We start from the raw sequence: 18,257 nt of genomic DNA on the forward strand, positions 1-18,257 counted from the left end.
TTGTTTGTTGAATTTGAATTTGACTTTTTTCTTAATTTAACAATTTTTTTCTTAAAATTTTACGATTTTTTCTTAAAATTTCACGATTTTTTCTTAAAATTTTACGATTTTTTCTTAAAATTTCACAATTTTTTCTTAAAATCTTACGATTTTTTCTTAAAATTTTATTATTTTTTCGTCAGAATTTGACTTTTTCTCTAAATTTTACGACTTTTTTCTTCAGATTTAGATTTTTTTCTTAAAATTTTACGATTTTTTTCTTAAAACTTAACGTTTTTTTCGTAAAATTTCACGATTTTTTCTTAAAATGTTACGATTTTTTCTTAAAATTTTACGATTTTTTCTTAAAATTTTACGATTTTTTCTTAGAATTTTACGATTTTTTCTTAAAATCTTACGATTTTTTCTTAAAATTTTAAGATTTTTTTCTAAAAATTTTACGATTTTTTTCTTAAAACTTTACGATTTATTCTTATTCTTAAAATTTCACGATTTTTTCGTAAAAAATTTGACTTTTTTCTTGATTTTACAATATTTTTCTTAAAATTTTACGATTTTTTTCTTAAAATTTCACGATTTTTTCTTAAAATTTTACGATTTTTTCGTCAGAATTTGACATTTTTCTCTAAATTTTACGACTTTTTTCTTCAGATTTAGATTTTTTTCTTAAAATTTTACGATTTTTTCGTAAAAAATTTGACTTTTTTCTTGATTTTACAATATTTTTCTTAAAATTTGACGATTTTTTCTTAAAATTTTACGATTTTTTCTTAAAGTTTCACGATTTTTTCTTAAAATTTTACGATTTTTTCGTCAGAATTTGACTTTTTCTCTAAATTTTACGACTTTTTTCTTCAGATTTAGATTTTTTTCTTAAAATTGTACGATTTTTTTCTTAAAACTTTACGATTTTTTCGTAAAAAATTTGACTTTTTTCTTGATTTTACAATATTTTTCTTAAAATTTTACGATTTTTTCTTAAAATTTTACGATTTTTTCTTAAAATTTTACGATTTTTTCTTAAAATTTCACGATTTTTTCTAAAAAAATTACGATTTTTTCTTAAAATTTTACGATTTTTTTCTTCAGATTTTGATTTTTTTCTTAAAATTTTACGATTTTTTTCTTAAAACTACGTTTTTTTCTTAAAATTTTACGATTTTTTAATTAAAATTTTACGATTTTTTCTTAAAACTTCAAGATTTTTTCCTAAAAAGTTTGACTTTTTTCTTGATTTTACAATATTTTTCTTAAAATTTTACGATTTTTTTCTTAAAATTTCACGTTTTTTTCCTAAAATTTTACGATTTTTTCGTCAGAATTTGACATTTTTCTCTAAATTTTACGACTTTTTTCTTCAGATTTAGATTTTTTTCTTAAAATTTTACGATTTTTTCGTAAAAAATTTGACTTTTTTCTTGATTTTACAATATTTTTCTTAAAATTTGACGATTTTTTCTTAAAATTTTACGATTTTTTCTTAAAATTTCACGATTTTTTCGTCGTAAAATTTTACGACTTTTTTCTTCAGACTGATTTTTTTCTTAAAATTTTACGATTTTTTCTTAAACTTTACGATTTTTTCGTAAAAAATGTGACTTTTTCTTGATTTTAAAATATTTTTCTTAAAATTTTACGACTTTTTCCTTCAGATTTAGATTTTTTTCTTAAAATTTTACGATTTTTTTCTTACAACTTTACGTTTTTTCGTAAAATTTCACGATTTTTTCTTAAAATTTTACGATTTTTCCCTAAAAAATTTGACTTTTTTCTCGATTTTACAATATTTTTCTTAAAATTTTACGATTTTTTCTTAAAATTTTACGATTTTTCTTAAAATTTCACGATTTTTTCTTAAAATTTCACGATTTTTTCTTAAATTTTTCGATTTTTTCTTAAAATTTTACGATTTTTTTCTTCAGATTTTGATTTTTTTCTTAAAATTTTACGATTTTTTTCTTAAAACTTTACGTTTTTTTCGTCAGAATTTGATTTTTTTTCTCTAAATTTTACGACTTTTTCATCAGAATTAGATTTTTTTCTTAAAATTTTACGATTTTTTCTTAAAATTTTACGATTTGTCAATTTGACTTTTTCTCTTAATTTTTCTACTTTTTTCTTGAAAAAATCGTAAAAATTAGTTTAATAGTTTATTGATTGGTTATGTAGTTTTTTGACTGTTTTCTGTAATTTGTTGACTTTTTCTGTAGTTTTCTGACTGTTTTCAGTAGTTTACTGACTGTTCTGTAGTTAAATGACTGTTTTTTGTAGTTTTCTGACTGTTTTCTGTAGTTTACTGACTGGTTCTGTGTTTTACTGAGTGTTTTCTGTAGTTTACTGACTGGTTTTGTAGTTTACTGACTGGTTTTGTAGTTTACTGACTGTTTTCTGTAGTTTACTGACTGTTTTCTGTAGATTACTGACTGGTTTCTGTAGTTAACTGACTGTTTTCTGTAGTTTACTGACTGTTTTCTGTAGATTACTGACTGTTTTCTGTAGTTAAATGACTGTTTTCTGTAGTTTACTGACTGGTTTCTGTAGTTTACAGACTGTAGTTTCAAACCCACTGAACTGGAAACAGTCAGAACGATGTTTCATGAGTGAAGAAACCACAGAGAAGATTCATCGTCTTTATAACGACCACTTTACAGCAACACACAGATATCAACAGGACCCGGGGCCCGACCGCCCGGACCCCGACCGCCCCGACCCCGACCGCCCGGAGCCCGACCGCCCGGACCCCATTCACCCGGAGCCCGACCGCCCGGACCCCGACCGCCCGGAGCCCGACCGCCCGGACCCCGACCGCCCGGACCCCGACCACCCGGAGCCCGTTCACCCGGAGCCCGACCGCCTGGAGCCCGACCGCCACCATCCGGCGTGGAGTCCCTTGGTTCTTCTGCGCCGACCCTTTATAGCGTTCTCGGTCTTTGCAGCACTTCAATACAAACGTCTCTCCTCTGAATAATAACATCATAGTCCTTATTGATCACAACGTTAACAGGTGTGTGTGTGTGTGTGTGTGTGTGTGTGTGTGTGTGTGTGTGTGTGTGTGTGTACAGTGAGTATATATAACAGCATGCTGTCAGGGATCCAGGGGGACCAGGAAGCTCTGAAGGTTTCGTAGATCTGCAGGTTATTTACAGGCGTGTCTGGAGAGGACGGGTCCACGTTAACAGAACAGATCCTGCAGCAGCGATGGAGTCCAGCACGAGCCGGGGCCAGAACCTGCGACAAACCGTGTCCTCAAATTAATGATTTCAACGCTTGGGTTCCTTTTTCCTACAAGTAGAGATGTTGTTTCTACTCTTAGGGGACCAGCTCCAGCCTCTGATCCTGGATCAGGTCTCAGGGGCAGCAGCTCCAGCCTCTGATCCTGGATCAGGTCTCAGGGCAGCAGCTCCAGCCTCTGATCCTGGATCAGGTCTCAGGGGCAGCAGCTCCAGCCTCTGGTCCTGGATCAGGTCTCAGGGGCAGCAGCTCCAGCCTCTGATCCTGGATCAGGTCTCAGGGGCAGCAGCTCCAGCCTCTGATCCTGGATCAGGTCTCCGGGGCGGCAGCTCCAGCCTCTGGTCCTGGATCAGGTCTCAGGGGCAGCAGCTCCAGCCTCTGATCCTGGATCAGGTCTCAGGGGCAGCAGCTCCAGCCTCTGATCCTGGATCAGGTCTCAGGGGCAGCAGCTCCAGCCTCTGGTCCTGGATCAGGTCTCAGGGGCAGCAGCTCCAGCCTCTGATCCTGGATCAGGTCTCAGGGGCAGCAGCTCCAGCCTCTGATCCTGGATCAGGTCTCAGGGGCAGCAGCTCCAGCCTCTGGTCCTGGATCAGGTCTCAGGGGCAGCAGCTCCAGCCTCTGATCCTGGATCAGGTCTCAGGGGCGGCAGCTCCAGCCTCTGGTCCTGGATCAGGTCTCAGGGGCAGCAGCTCCAGCCTCTGATCCTGGATCAGGTCTCAGGGGCAGCAGCTCCAGCCTCTGATCCTGGATCAGGTCTCAGGGGCAGCAGCTCCAGCCTCTGATCCTGGATCAGGTCTCGGGGGCAGCAGCTCCAGCCTCTGATCCTGGATCAGGTCTCGGGGGCAGCAGCTCCAGCCTCTGGTCCTGGATCAGGTCTCAGGGGCAGCAGCTCCAGCCTCTGATCCTGGATCAGGTCTCAGGGGCAGCAGCTCCAGCCTCTGATCCTGGATCAGGTCTCAGGGGCAGCAGCTCCAGCCTCTGATCCTGGATCAGGTCTCAGGGGCAGCAGCTCCAGCCTCGTGCTTCATACGGAGGGATTATTAATCTGAAGACATGTTTTATCAAACACATGTGGCCCCCGACTCTGGCAGGCTGTGTGTGACAGTGGTGATGTGCTGAGCCTAAAAAACAGTTGAGTTGCGTCCGTTGAGTCCGTCAACAGTCCGCCGCGGTTTGCACCTTTCCTGGTCAGAGTCCAGCTGAGTCATCCTTCAAAGGTTTGCATAATATTGTTCTTTTTATCGACTCTTCTCCAGGAGATGATGAATGTTTCCACTAACAGGCGATGATGATTCTACAAATACAAAACAAACGTACAAAAAGATGCACTTCCGTTCCCGTGTGAGGTTCTTCTCTGAAAGTCTGTTCATGTCCGACCCGCCGCGAACCTCCAACCCTGGGTGAGCGCTCGATGGACGCTGCGATCGATTGTTCGGACAGAAAAACGGGGAATGGATGGGGAACGTAAAGGGTCAATACCCGAGGTAAAGGGTCCAGCTCAGTCCCAGTCCGTCCACCTGAGGCCTTAGTTTCATTCAGGAACACACTTGAGTCCAGTCCGTGTCTTCCAGGCATCTACTCCGCGTCCTACGACTCGTTTTTCCCCCCTGACTTCTCATTGGTTGCGGCTGCTTGGTTTTCCGTGTCTTGCGGGAAGCAGGAAATGGGGCGCGGGGTGTAGTTAAAGGGAGTGATCCGGGCAGCCTTGCTGGGGGATCCTTGGCGGAAATGGACCCCCATGTGGCTGTCTGTCGTCCCCGTGGAGACGGTGCTGTGGCTCCTCATGGAGGCGTCTGAATCTCCATCCTGGAGGTTACTCCCGCACGTGGCACTGATCTTTCTGAGCAGCGTGAGTCGTGCCACTTCGTCCGAGATCACCCGAGCGGTTTCGACCGCGGGAGAGGTGCTCGAGTTGGTCTTGTTGTTCGAAAAGTCTTCCGTCTGCACCGTCGCGTCACTTGTCTTGCGAGATGCAAGTAGAATGGTTGGTAATTTTCCTGGAAGAGCTGGTAGTTTGGGCCTTTCCCCGTCAGGAGAAGGCACCAGAGGTAACGCATTGGCTGGCAGAGTGCTTTTCAAGATCTGAGGAACGTCTTCATCCCTGATCCTCCTCCAGGTGACTCTGTCGTTCAGCCGAGACGCAGATCTCTGCCCTTTCTTCTTTGTATCATCCTCACTCTTTGCTCTTCCACTTGAGTCGGACGACGACGAGCGGAGGGAAGAGCGGCTCGTCACTCGGCTCAGTATGTTGATGCTCGGTGATGAGGCGTGACGTTTAAAGGTATCTGTGTCCTGTTGCTGCCTGGCTCCGGACACTCTGCCAGGCCTGTTGCGCTGAGCCACTCTGCAGGGGCTTTCAGAGCTGGTTCTCCTGGAAGGGCGTCTTGCAGACAGGTCCCTTTCACTGGAGGTCGCTCTGGAGAGGGTTGTTATCTGCTTCTGAAGGCCGCCGCGGTCTGGCCTCTGGACCTGCTGTGCTTGACCTGGACCTTTTACCTGCACCCTTCTCTGGGTTTGCACGGCTGCCTTAAGTTCCTGACAGCGTGATGAGCAAAGGAAGACGGCTGAAGCTGCAGGAGCTGCTTTGCGGGGGGATCCATTCTGAGATCCAGGCATGCGTGCAGAGCCGTCACGTCTCAGGGCAGTCTGTGATTCCTTAATGAAAGTCAGCTGTCTCAAGAATCCATTGCGGTCAGACTCACCACCACTTGAATGGACAGAAGTCATCCTGACCAGTTCGAATCGGTTGGCAGGTGGCGCCCTTTTCCCGTTGACCTGGTTTGTTTGCCTGTTGGTTGTCTGGTTGGTTGTCTGGTTGGTCGTCTGGTTGGTTACCAGAGGTGACAGAGGTCTGGGCCTGACTGAACTTTGCATAAAAGGGATTCGGACAGGTGACTTTTGAGTTTTGGGGGTTGGGGATTTTTCTTTTTGATTCACGACAGGAGAGCGTCCCTTCCTTTCAGGGGGACTTCTGGCTGGTGGGCTGCCCGTTGGCGAGGCATTCTTCTTCTGGTTAGTTGTACTGGTCTGAATCGGGGATGTTATCTTCTTCTGTGACTGTTTGGATGGTGTAGAGCTTTGTGATGATCCAGAGGATGAACTTTTTGGTATCCTTGGAGGCGGAGTAGAGCTCCTCTTTGGCAAAGACAGTTCAATGTCCTGGGGGCGACCCAATCGGTGAAGACTCTTTGATCTGTGCTGAGCAAGACTTGGGTTCTTTGGAGCATCTGTCTTGGTTGGTGCCTTTCTGGGTGGAGGTCTTTGTGATGGAGCCGTCTCTTTTTGCGGAGTATAGATCACTGTCCTGCCTCTGAAAACCACGGGTAAGTTTGGAACTGGCTTGCGCTGAGCAAAGTCTAGAGGTTTATTGGCCTTTTTGTCTTTAGCGAACTTCCGTTCTTTGGGTGTGAAGCTGGATGTCGACATGAATGACAGGACGGATTCAGTCTCTTCAGAAGACGGCTCCTGAGACTTTGATGCCTGCAGCCCAGTGACGACACAATTAGCACCTTCTTGTATGGCTCTCCATTCAATACTGTTGAGGTCTGAATCTTTATCCCATGCCGTGTCGTCACTGTCCAGTTCCTCATCCATGTTCCAGCCGTCACAGGCCTTTTGTTTCTGAGTATGTTCTGCTTTCTTCTTCCTGGCAGCGAGCTTCCTTCTCTGCCTGGGCATGGCCGAGGTTATGCATTTCTGAAGGAGGTCATCCTCCGAATCCATGCTGACGGAGCTCGGCGAGCTCGGCTCTTCGTATTGGCTGTGAATGTTCAAAGGCTTTGTTAGCTTCATCATATTCAGGGTTTTGTTGTGTCTGTTTTTGTACCATATCTGCTGGGCTTTGGATTTGTGATCCTCAAACTCAGCATCACTCAGCGAACTGAGCGAGGAGCTGAGTGAGTACGAGGCCATGGATTCATCCTTTATCAGATTCTGCTTGATCTTCTGAAATCCTCTGGGCAACGCTTGAGAGTTATCAATCCTGCCAATGTTGGTCATGCTCCGGGACAGAGTGCTTCTACTTGCCTCCCTGATCTGCTTCCTACTTGTTCGTTTCATGGCTTTGTGTTCGTCCTCGTAGAAGCTGTTACTGTCCTCTGAAGACTGCGTCAACTGTCGGAGGATTGACTTTCCCTTTTGGGGTCCCACATTAAGGTTGCTCTCTGTGTTTTGCTTAATGACGGGCAGCTCCAGTTTCCTGACTTGGCCTTGACCTTGCCTCTTCTTTTGTTGGTTAGGAGACTGATCGCGGTTTCTTTGGTTTGCCACTCTGTCGGCTACCTCTTTGCTCTGCATCAGCACCCTCTGAGTGGGAACGACGTGTTTGGTTGTTCGGTTCATTTGTACCTCAGGTGGGTAGATCATCCGGTTGGGTTTGTGGAAGTGTGAGAATATCCTCAAGTCTTCGATCCTCTTTGCCTCATCGTCGAGCAGTTCCTGCTTGTTCATACCTTTAGCTGTGCAGTCTTTAGCCCCCCGCTCCTTCGCTGGGTACTGAAGTGTTTCGTCACTTAGTGATGTTGTGCTGGAGAAGTTGACTGGCGTACCTTCCGCAGAGTCAGTGAAGGATGAATCATCACATTTGAAGTCCTTTTGTGGGATGACGATCCTCCTCCCAGGACACATCTGGGTTTTGCCATTTGGGAGCATCATGTACACAGGAAGATGAATCTGTTTTCGGATCTGGGAACTGAGAATATGAGGGGGGAGGGTGGTCATCAGGGAAGGTCGTACTTTCCTGAACTTTGAGGGCATTGCAGAGTTGATGCATTCCTTTAAGATTTCTATGTCATCGTCTGAGTTGCCCTCGCTGTATCTCTCCCCATGGTCCAATCCTTGCTCATCCTCGTCAGGGAAAGGAAGATTTTTGTCACTTTGCTGGAGCAGGGGGGTCAATTTCAGCTCCACATCTTTTTGTATGTAGTGTTCGTGAAGAGGCAGCGCACTTAAGCTCGAAGCACAAGAGAAGTTCTCAGTGGGCTTTTCCACAGTGAAGTAGATCATGGTGTCCAGGTCTGGAGGAAGGTTAAACCTTTCTTTGGAGTCTGCGATCTCCATGAACTTCCGCAAGCTGCTCTCCCACTGACCCGCCATCCCCAGGGGCTGCGCTTCGGGTCCATTTGACTCGATGCAACATGGAGTTTTACTTCGACTAGGAGGCATGGTTTGTCCTGGGCTGTCAGGAAGATCACTCGGGCTTATTGTGCCATCAATCATCTCACTGCATGGATCGCTTTGGATTGAGCTGGCAATAGAGGGAGACTCAAAGCTACCCAGTGAACTGACTGAGCTACAGCGACTCATTACCAGGGGGGTCTCATGGATGTAGTTGTCAGATGAACTGGATGGAGATCTGTCTTCAAGTATGGCTGGTGAAGCTGCTCGAAGAAACACCTTTTCCCTTTTGGCAGGACAGGGAATCTCGATGGGATCGGTCTCTTTGCTGGGGAAGGTTTTGGAGTCGGTCATCAGCAGCTGGCTGTCACTCAGATCCTCCAAGGTTTCATCCTCCTCAACCCTTTTCACCACTTCTCCGTCCTCCACTTCAATGATCTCCAATGACGAGTCGCTCTCTAGCTCATTCTCACTTTGTCCATCCAGCGCTCCGTCCCCAGAAGAAAGGGAGGACAGTGAACTGCAACGGGAGAAGCAAATTGGGGTGTTTTCCACAGAGTATTTCTGGACCGTCTCCATCGGCCCGATGGTTGGGCTTCTGCTGGATGCCATTGGAGAAAATTTTGTAATACTACCCCCAGTCATCCCAGTAGGCACCCATGCTTGCCTCCTCATTGCTTGGGCAGCCTGGACGTTGATGGCCGTCTTTGCTACACCAAATTTAGTCACGCTCTGAATGAGCGGGACCTGTTGGTAAGAAGGAGACAGTTTGATTGAAGTCATGCTGACATCAGAGGAGACTTTGGTGGACGCACTGACAGGTGTCTGTGGTTGTTCCTGGTTCTTCTCTGCGTCTGTGCTGCTGAGCTCTAGAGCTCTCACGTCTTTGTTGTCCACAAAATCCCTCTCTGGAATATCTTGCTGGTTGGTGTCGGTCAGGACAGCAGGTCCTACATTAAGGTAATCTTGATGAGCCACCTTGAGATCAAGCTGGTTGGGTCTTTGTTGCATCGTTAGAGCTCTTGGAGCAGGTCGCATCTGATCTTTGCTACCACAGTATCCATCACTGGTGCTTCCACTGTTTAAGCTGTCTGTTGAAACACTTGTGTGGGCGGTTTTGAGGCGCAGGAGGGCGTGGGCTCTACTGAGGCGTTCCCTGTGGGCCAAACTGCTCGTCTCGGAGAGGCGGCAGGGGGAGCAGGATTTTGCCCGGGCTTCATTGAGTTCATCTAGTCCGTAAGGCCAGTCAGCCAGGTGGTCTTCAGAGCTGAGGCTAAAACTGTCTTCCGAGGACGTGTGCATGGTGATGTCCTCCACTAACCTGTCGATCTTGGCGACCGTGTTGGTAATCTTTTTTGCTAGCTTCTCTGCAGCAGCAGACACCACATCGTCAGGAGGAACGTGTCTCTTCTCAACCATCGGAGGCATGTCTACGTCTCTCTCAGGTTCACTGTCCCTCTTGCGTGGCTGGTTTTGCAGGAAGTTAGAGTTGGTAAGGAACATGGACAGCATTGAGAAGCTGCCAGTGTCCAGGCTATTGGAGACATTGGGGGCCTCATCATCATCGAAACAACCCGAATCAGATGCGTAATCTTTCGCCAGACTCTCCATGTGCCGTAGTGGCTTGTTGAGGGTCAGGTGCTTGGGGCTCTGCTTCTCAAGGGTATCAAAAGTCTCTGCTAGATGTTTGGCATCCAGCTCCGCCTCCAGAGCCTTCTGTTTCCTCATGTAGAGCGAGGGCATGCAGGAGCCAGGGGATACGACTGCAGCGTCTTTGTACTTCAAGGGTCGATTGGTGAGGAGGTTCCTTAGAGCCGCGGCGCTGCCCATGGCGATCATCTTGTGCTTGGAGTGGATGAGGTTGCGCAGCATGCTAACGGCCCCGAGGTCCCACAGCAGCTCCTGGTCTTTCGGACTTCGGGCAGAAAGGTTCCAGAGAGTCCCGCAGGCGTTGCTCACTATAGTCAGGCTGTGGGAGCGCAGGTGCTGCAGCAGAGTCTGGAGGCAGTTGTGGTCCCTGAGGATTTGCCTGTGAAGGAAGAAAGAAAAAGACTTTTTAATGTATTTCTACAGCCAGACGAGGGAAACCAAACCGTTCCTGAGCCGGTGGTTTTCCATGATTCTGTCATAAACTGATTCAATACGGTACAGAAGTAAATGGAAGGTAATCCAGTTTATTTTAACACTTTAACTGGAGTCTTTTTATATTAATAAATGCTCCAAGCACAGGATCAGCTAATGAAGCCCCTTGGTAGCTTTTACTCGATCTTTCCATCACATTTAATGCTTTAATTCCTCTCGAGCAGTACGGTATTAACCACATGGGGTCACGTTAAGGACCGCCTCTAAACTCATTGATGCTAAGTTGGCGTGCTAGCGCTGTTGCCTTCAGTGGAACAGTGATCGTACGGACTCTTCTACTTGCTGCTCTCACTGTTGGAGTTTGTCCTCCAGCTGCAGCCGTCTCGCTCTGTTCCCTCTAAACTCTGTTTAGTCTTAATAATAATAATAATTCATTTTATTTATATAGCGCTTTTCAGGGACCCAAAGTCGCTTACAGAGTATGACATAAAATATATACAGACGATAAACAACAGGAGACAAGGATGACAAGGATGACAGGGAAGCAAGGCGAAGGGGGCGTGGGGTGATGGTGGTACAGACAAATAGCCAGAAACAGGTACAACAATAGAGGTGGGGGGATGGATTGAAGAGCAGTGGGGGGGGGGGGGGGGGTCAAGGGGAGGGGCTGAAATGGGTGAGGAGAGCGGAAGGAGGGTGAGGGGGGGGTCGGGGGGGGGGAGAGGCCGGGAGTGAATGTAGTTATGGGTAGGGGAGGTTGTAGGCTTGTGAGAAAAGGAAGGTTTTTAGACGGGATTTAAATGTTGTGAGTGATGGAGAGTCGCGGATGGGCTGGGGGAGAGAGTTCCATAGTCGGGGTGCAGTTCTAGAGAAAGCTCTGTGTCCGAAGGTTTTGAGTTTGGAAGGTGGCATGGTCAGAGTTAGGGAGGAGGAGGATCGGAGGGCTCGGGAGGGGCGGTGGGGGGTAAGGAGGTCAGAGAGGTAGGGTGGTGCCAGATGGTGGAGAGCTTTGAAGGTGAGGAGGAGTATTTTGAAGTCGATGCGTTGTTTGATCGGGAGCCAGTGGAGGGTGTAGAGAATGGGGGTGATGTGTTCACGGGAGCGGGTGTGAGTGAGGAGGCGAGCAGCAGAGTTCTGGACCATTTGGAGTCTATGGAGGGAGTGGGAGGTGATGCCAGTGAGGAGGGAATTGCAGTAGTCGAGACGTGAGGAGATGAAGGCGTGGATGAGGGATTCAGCGGCAGGGGGGGAGAGGCAGTGTCTGATTTTGGCGATGCGGCGGAGGTGGAAGTAGGAGGTCTTGACGATGGAGCGGACGTGGTGATCAAAGGAGAGCGTGGGGTCCAGGATAACACCAAGGTTGCGTGCAAGGGGGGAGGGAGAAATGATTGAGCTGTCAATGGTAAGTGAGATGGGTCCGGTTTTGTTTAAAGTGGATTTGGTGCCAATGAGGAGGAGTTCTGTTTTGTCGCTGTTGAGTTTGAGGAAGTTATGGGACAGCCATGTTTTTATTGCAGAAATGCAGGTTTCAATGTGGTTGAGTGGAAGATTTTGGGTGGGTTGGGTGCGGATGTAGATCTGGGTGTCGTCAGCATAGCAGTGGAAATCGAGGTTGAGTGAGCGGATGAGGTGACCAAGGGGGAATAGGTAGCATATGAAGAGAAGGGGGCCAAGGACTGAGCCTTGAGGGACCCCCTGCGAAACAGGAGAGAGGGTGGATGTGTGGCCGGAGAGGGAGACGAACTGTTGCCTGTTGGTGAGGTAGGAGGTGAGCCAGTCGAGGGCAGTGCCCTCAACACCCTGCTGGCGCAGCCTTTCGAGGAGGATGGAATGATTGATAGTGTCGAAGGCTGCGCTGAGGTCGAGTAGTAGCAGGATGTTGAGGGCACCGGAGTCTGCAGAGGTGAGGAGGTCATTGAGAACTTTGACAAGGGCAGTTTCGGTGCTGATAAGTGGGCGGAAACCGGATTGGAGGGGTTCGTAGAGGTTGTTTGACTGGAGGTGGGATTGAAGTTGGGCGGCGACAATGCGTTCCAGAGTTTTGGAGAGGAACGGCAGGTTGGAGATAGGACGGTAGTTGGAGAGGTTAGCTGGATCAAGGGTGGGCTTTTTAAGGATGGGGGTGATGGAGGCAAGTTTGTAGGTGGAGGGAACGAGACCAAGGGACAGAGACTGGTTGAAGAGGGTGGTGAGGTGGGGGATGAGGACGGGGAGGCAGGCCTTGGTTAGAGCTGTTGGTAGGGGGTCGAGGGAGCAGGTGGTTGATTTGGACGCAGAGATGATGTCCAAGATGTAGGAGGGGTCGATGGGGGAGAAGGCAGTGAGAGAAGGGGGGGGCGGGTGGTCAGGGAGGGGGGAGGGGACTGGGATGGAGTTGGTGGAGGAGTTGCCAACAGTGGCAGTCAGGGAGCTGTTGATTTGGGAGATTTTATTGTTAAAGGCGAGGAGGAAAGAGTTGCAGATGTCGGGTGACGAGGGAGGGTTGTGGTCTGGGGGTTGGAGCAGTTTGTTGACGGTGGAGAACAGGATGCGGGGGTGCCTGTTGGTGCTGTTGATGAGGGTGGAGAAGTGGGCGGATTTGGCAGCGTGGAGAGCATCACGGTAGGAGGAGATGTGGTGTTTGTAGGCTTCAGCGTGAACGGTGAGGTGGGTTCGTTTGAGGAGTCGTTCGATTTGTCGGCCGGTCTGTTTCATGGTGCGGAGTTCGGGGGTGTACCAGGGGGCAGAGCGGGTGAATGAGACAGAGGACGTTTTCCAGGGGGCAAGGGAGTCAAGTGAGTCAGAAAGGATGGAGTTGAGCATGGTGGCGTAGTCATCAGGGGAAGAGGGGGCAGAGTCGGGGGGGAAGGCAGAGGATATGAGCTGGGAGAGGGAGAGTGGATTGACTGATTTGATGTTACGGTAGTAGATGGCACGCTTTTTGGGATTGTGGGGGGAGGGTAGAGGGGCGGAGAAGATGATGCAAAGGTGATCAGAGAGGGGAAAGGGGAGGGGATGTGGGTTAGAGACGGGGAGGGAGGCAGAGCAGACGATGTCGAGGATGTGGCCTTTGGTGTGGGTGGGGAAGTCAACATGTTGGGTTAGGTGGAAACAGTCAAGAAGAGAGAGGAAGTCAGATGTCAGTGGGGCGTTGGGCTGATCGATGTGGATGTTCAGGTCACCGGTAAGTAGGAGGCGGGGAGAGAGGGAGGACGCAATAGTGAGGAGGTCGGACAGATCAGAGAGAAAAGATGGGTGTGGCTTCGGGGGACGGTAGATTAGAACAGCAGTGATAGAGTTGGGAAGGGAGAAGGCAAGGTGTTCGAAGGATGAGATAGATGGGAGGTTGAGATTGAGTTCAGTGATGGTCAGGGATTGTTTATGGAGAACGGCAACGCCTCCCCCTCTGCCGGAAAGGCGGGGTTTGGCGATGTAGCTGTAGTTGGGAGGAGTGGCTTGGTTGAGAGCGTAGTAATCCAGCGGCTGTTGCCAGGTTTCACAGAGGAGGAGAAGATCGAGGTTATTGTCCAGTAACAGTTCAGATATAACAGTTGATTTGTTGGAGAGGGAGCGACAGTTCAGTAGCGCAAGGGAGATGGATGGAGGAGCGGGGGAGGGGGAGCGGAGGTTGTTGAGGTTGGCAGTTCGGGAAGTGGGAGCGGGGGGGCGAGAGTTAGTCCAAAATGAGGGGATAGGTGAGCCAGCAGGGAGGTGATGGTTGCGGGGGGGGCCAGGGCCTCGGTGGATGAAGCGGCGATTACGGTGGATCCCAGCTTTGCTGGCTGCGGTGGCAGCAGCAGCAGGAAGGCGATGGTTGTTGTTGAGGCGGTGGAGATCGGCAGCAGTGTAGGTGAGAGGGGGAGGAGTTGGTGGAGTGGAGGAAAGGGTCGAGAGAGTGTGAAGTAGCAGAGGTGAAGATCCAGGGTGTAGATGGGTCAGTAATGGTGAAAGGAGGGGAGGTAGGATGTTGGCAGTGGCTAGCATCTGGGTAGCTAGAAGCTGGTAGGCAGTGAGTTGTGTGAGCGCAGCAGTGAACCAGGGGTTGAAGTCGGTGGAATGGGTGGTGTTGGTTGGCCCGGACCGGTCCCGGGCGGTAGGCAGAGCCCACATTGCCGTGTCAGCAGTTAGTCAGGCGAGCTGGTGGAGAATGGGGATTCCCCCCAGGTACGCCTGCTTGGTGGTGGTAAGCTAGGCAGACAGCTAGGCTACCGCTGACGAGCAGGAAGGGAGTGGGGGTTCCCCCCCTGAACGCCGGCAAGATAGCTACACAGCTGAGCTAATGTTTTTAGCGGGGCACTCAGCTAGGCTGCGTCGGACGGACTGGCAGGGAGTGTGGCTAATGTTATTAGCAGCAGACGTAGCGGGACGGTCACAGGTTGCCACATACACCACCGCAAGCACACGACTTACTCACCCCGGTCCAGAGCAGGCGGTCCACACAGACAGGGAGACACAGGCAGACGAAGTGAAGGCGACACAGATAGATCCAGAGGCGGAGCTAGCTAGCCGGCTAGCACAGCTGATAGTCCGGGAGCGTTGGAGCGGGTGAGGGAAACGAGCGGAGCCAGGTCCAGGGTGAGCGAGCGAGCAACACACTCGGAGACACGGGGAGATCCAGTGGAGGAGAAGCGGATAGGTCCAGTGGTGGAGGATGTTTAGCCGGCTGGCAGTTAGCTAGCTGGCTAACACAGCTGGTAGTCCGGGAGTGGGGGGAAGCAAGGAGAACTGCGGGGAGGCGGGATGAGGTGAGAGACGCGGGCGGTTGGATGGCTAAACTGACACTGAGACGAGGGGATAAAAATAAAACAAAGAAAGAAGAGACAGATAGACACGAAAAACGTTGGACGGAGACAGGGATAGAAGCGGCAGTCAACAAGTCAGACGCCAGCAGTGCTCTAACCCGGACGAAACATCTCGCGAGAACGAGAACGAGAACAGACAAAATTCTTAACTCGGCGCAGGTCGTCTTGTTGCTTCCTCCACTTCGGCACCATTGATTGGTTCATGTTCAACTCTCTGGCTGCTGCTCTATTCCCGTGTTCTACTGCGTGACTAAAGGCCTTGAGTGTAAACTCTGCGTCGTAAGCGTGTCTCTTAACAGGAGCCATTTTGGGCTCTTTACACAAACACACACATGGAAATGAAACGGCACGCTTCACGCAGTCGTATATCTCAACATGCACCGCGCGTTACTTCTTCTACGGGGGAAAATAGAGTCGGCGGCTGCTCACCGTAGTTGGAGACCTGTTGTGGCTCAATATTGGTCCATATATAAGGAGCAGCGGATTATAAGGAGCACTGAGACATGTGGAGGTTTTTAGGTGCTCCTATAGTGCGGACAATACGGTACTTGTATCCCGGTAAATGGCCCTTTCACTGTTTCTCATGTGACGTCTCAGAAACAAACCTGTAGTCTTCCCGCGTGGCGACCAGACTGGAGACGTTTCGGAGGATGCCTCCTCCGCTCTCAATGATGGCGAGCGAGTTGGTCTGACATCGGTACGTCAGCGTGCTGACCAGGAAGCCCAGGGCGCCGTCCACCGAACAGATGGCCACCTTGTTGTCGATGCTGTGAGCCGACAGATTCCACAGAGCGCTCAGGAGGCTCTTCAGGGTCGACTCCTGCCAAACCAGCCACAGACAGAACACGTTTATTACTTATCATTTTTGACAAACATGTTTGAACGATGCTTCAGAACCTTTCCGGTCCCATTGTCCCCCTGGATCCAGCAGCTCTTCCCCTGCCCCGCCTCCTCTGGGCTGGTGCTTGTCGTACCTTGGTGGCCTGCAGGGCGCAGGTCATCAGTGCAGACACACAGCCGATGTCTCGGAGGACCCTCTTGCTGCTGATGTCGGCCCTCCAGGACAGATTCCTCAGGATGCTGGAGACCACCTGGTGGAGCTCCTCGCTGTCGGAGGCCAGCTGGGCCACCAGAGCCTGCAGGCAGCTCTTCTTGGAGCACAGCGTGGCCTGAAGGGGTCGAGAGGAGCCTGTTAGTGCGGACCACGACCTCTGACCTCTGACCTTTAACACACTGTCCTCTGACCTTTTACACTTTTTAAACATACTAATGTGACTTTTTACACGTTGGTACCTTGTTGACGACGTCTCCGAACGTGAGGTTGGTGACGGCCATCCCCGCGTAGCGGCGCAGAGCCATGTTGATGGGGTCGTTCTGCACGCCGTACATGTCCTGGTCCAGGTGGATCAGGTCCGCCACCACCTGCAGACCTCCTGGAGGACAAGACCGCAAAGTGTCGGCAAAATGCGTCGTGGACGTTGGGTGGGATGTCGTGGATGTTGGGTGGGATGTCGTGGATGTTGGGTGGGATGTCGTGGATGTTCGGAAGGATGTCGTGGATGTTGGGTGGGATGTCGTGGAAGTTGGGTGGGATGTCGTGGATGTTGGGTGGGATGTCGTGGATGTTGGGTGGGATGTCGTGGATGTTGGGTGGGATGTTGGGTGGGATGTCGTGGATGTTGGGTGGGATGTCGTGGATGTTCGGAAGGATGTCGTGGATGTTGGGTGGGATGTCGTGGAAGTTGGGTGGGATGTCGTGGATGTTGGGTGGGATGTCGTGGATGTTGGGTGGGATGTCGTGGATGTTGGGTGGGATGTCGTGGATGTTGGGTGGGATGTTGGGTGGGATGTCGTGGATGTTGGGTGGGATGTCGTGGATGTTGGGGTGGATGTCGTGGATGTTGGGTGGGATGTCGTGGATGTTCGGTGGGATGTCGTGGATGTTGGGTGGGATGTCGTGGATGTTGGGTGGATGTTCGGTGGGATGTCGTGGATGTTGGGTGGGATGTCGTGGATGTTCGGTGGGATGTCGTGGATGTTGGGTGGGATGTCGTGGATGTTGGGTGGAATGTTCGGTGGGATGTCGTGGATGTTCGGTGGGATGTCGTGGATGTTGGGTGGGATGTCGTGGATGTTGGGTGGATGTCGTGGATGTTGGGTGGATGTCGTGGATGTTGGGTGGGATGTCGTGGATGTTGGGTTGGATGTCGTGGATGTTGGGTGGGATGTCGTGGATGTTGGGTGGGATGTCGTGGATGTTGGGTTGGATGTCGTGGATGTTGGGTGGGATGTCGTGGATGTTGGGTGGGATGTCGTGGATGTTGGGTGGGATGTCGTGGATGTTGGGTGGATGTCGTGGATGTTGGGTGGATGTCGTGGATGTTGGGTGGGATGTCGTGGATGTTGGGTGGGATGTCGTGGATGTTGGGTGGATGTCGTGGATGTTGGGTGGGATGTCGTGGATGTTGGGTGGGATGTCGTGGATGTTGGGTGGGATGTCGTGGATGTTGGGTGGATGTCGTGGATGTTGGGTGGGATGTCGTGGATGTTGGGTGGATGTCGTGGACGTTTGGTGGGATGTCGTGGATGTTGGGTGGGATGTCGTGGATGTTGGGTGGGATGTCGTGGATGTTGGGTGGGATGTCGTGGATGTTGGGTGGGATGTCGTGGATGTTGGGTGGGATGTCGTGGATGTTGGGTGGGATGTCGTGGATGTTGGGTGGATGTCGTGGACGTTTGGTGGGATGTCGTGGATGTTGGGTGGATGTCGTGGACGTTTGGTGGGATGTCGTGGACGTTTGGTGGGATGTCGTGGATGTTGGGTGGATGTCGTGGAAGTTGGGTGGGATGTCGTGGATGTCGTGGATGTTTGGTGGGATGTCGTGGATGTTCGGTGGGATGTCGTGGATGTTGGGTGGGATGTCGTGGATGTTGGGTGGGATGTCGTGGATGTTGGGTGGGATGTCGTGGATGTTGGGTGGGATGTCGTGGATGTTGGGTGGGATGTCGTGGATGTTGGGTGGGATGTCGTGGATGTTGGGTGGATGT

The 18,257-nt window shown here is 49.7% G+C and overlaps 1 protein-coding gene across 1 annotated transcript in view; it reads right to left on the reverse strand.

Annotated features, from left to right (window-relative positions):
• Nucleotides 1-4,412: 4,412 nt before the first annotated feature.
• apc2 (APC regulator of WNT signaling pathway 2) overlaps nt 4,413-18,257 on the reverse strand; it is a gene marked incomplete at its 5' end in the record, with an annotated part of 29,733 nt that continues 15,888 nt past the window's right edge. The window contains 4 exons of the mRNA XM_083940251.1: nt 4,413-10,375; nt 15,815-16,029; nt 16,184-16,378; nt 16,503-16,642. Coding sequence (XP_083796377.1) covers nt 4,819-10,375; nt 15,815-16,029; nt 16,184-16,378; nt 16,503-16,642 — 6,107 coding nt within the window. The 3' untranslated portion in view covers nt 4,413-4,818. The remainder of the gene's footprint in view (nt 10,376-15,814; nt 16,030-16,183; nt 16,379-16,502; nt 16,643-18,257) is intronic.

The sequence above is a fragment of the Echiichthys vipera genome, assembly GCF_963691815.1.
Source record: "Echiichthys vipera genome assembly, chromosome: 3".
NCBI classification, from domain to species: Eukaryota; Metazoa; Chordata; class Actinopteri; order Perciformes; family Trachinidae; genus Echiichthys; species Echiichthys vipera.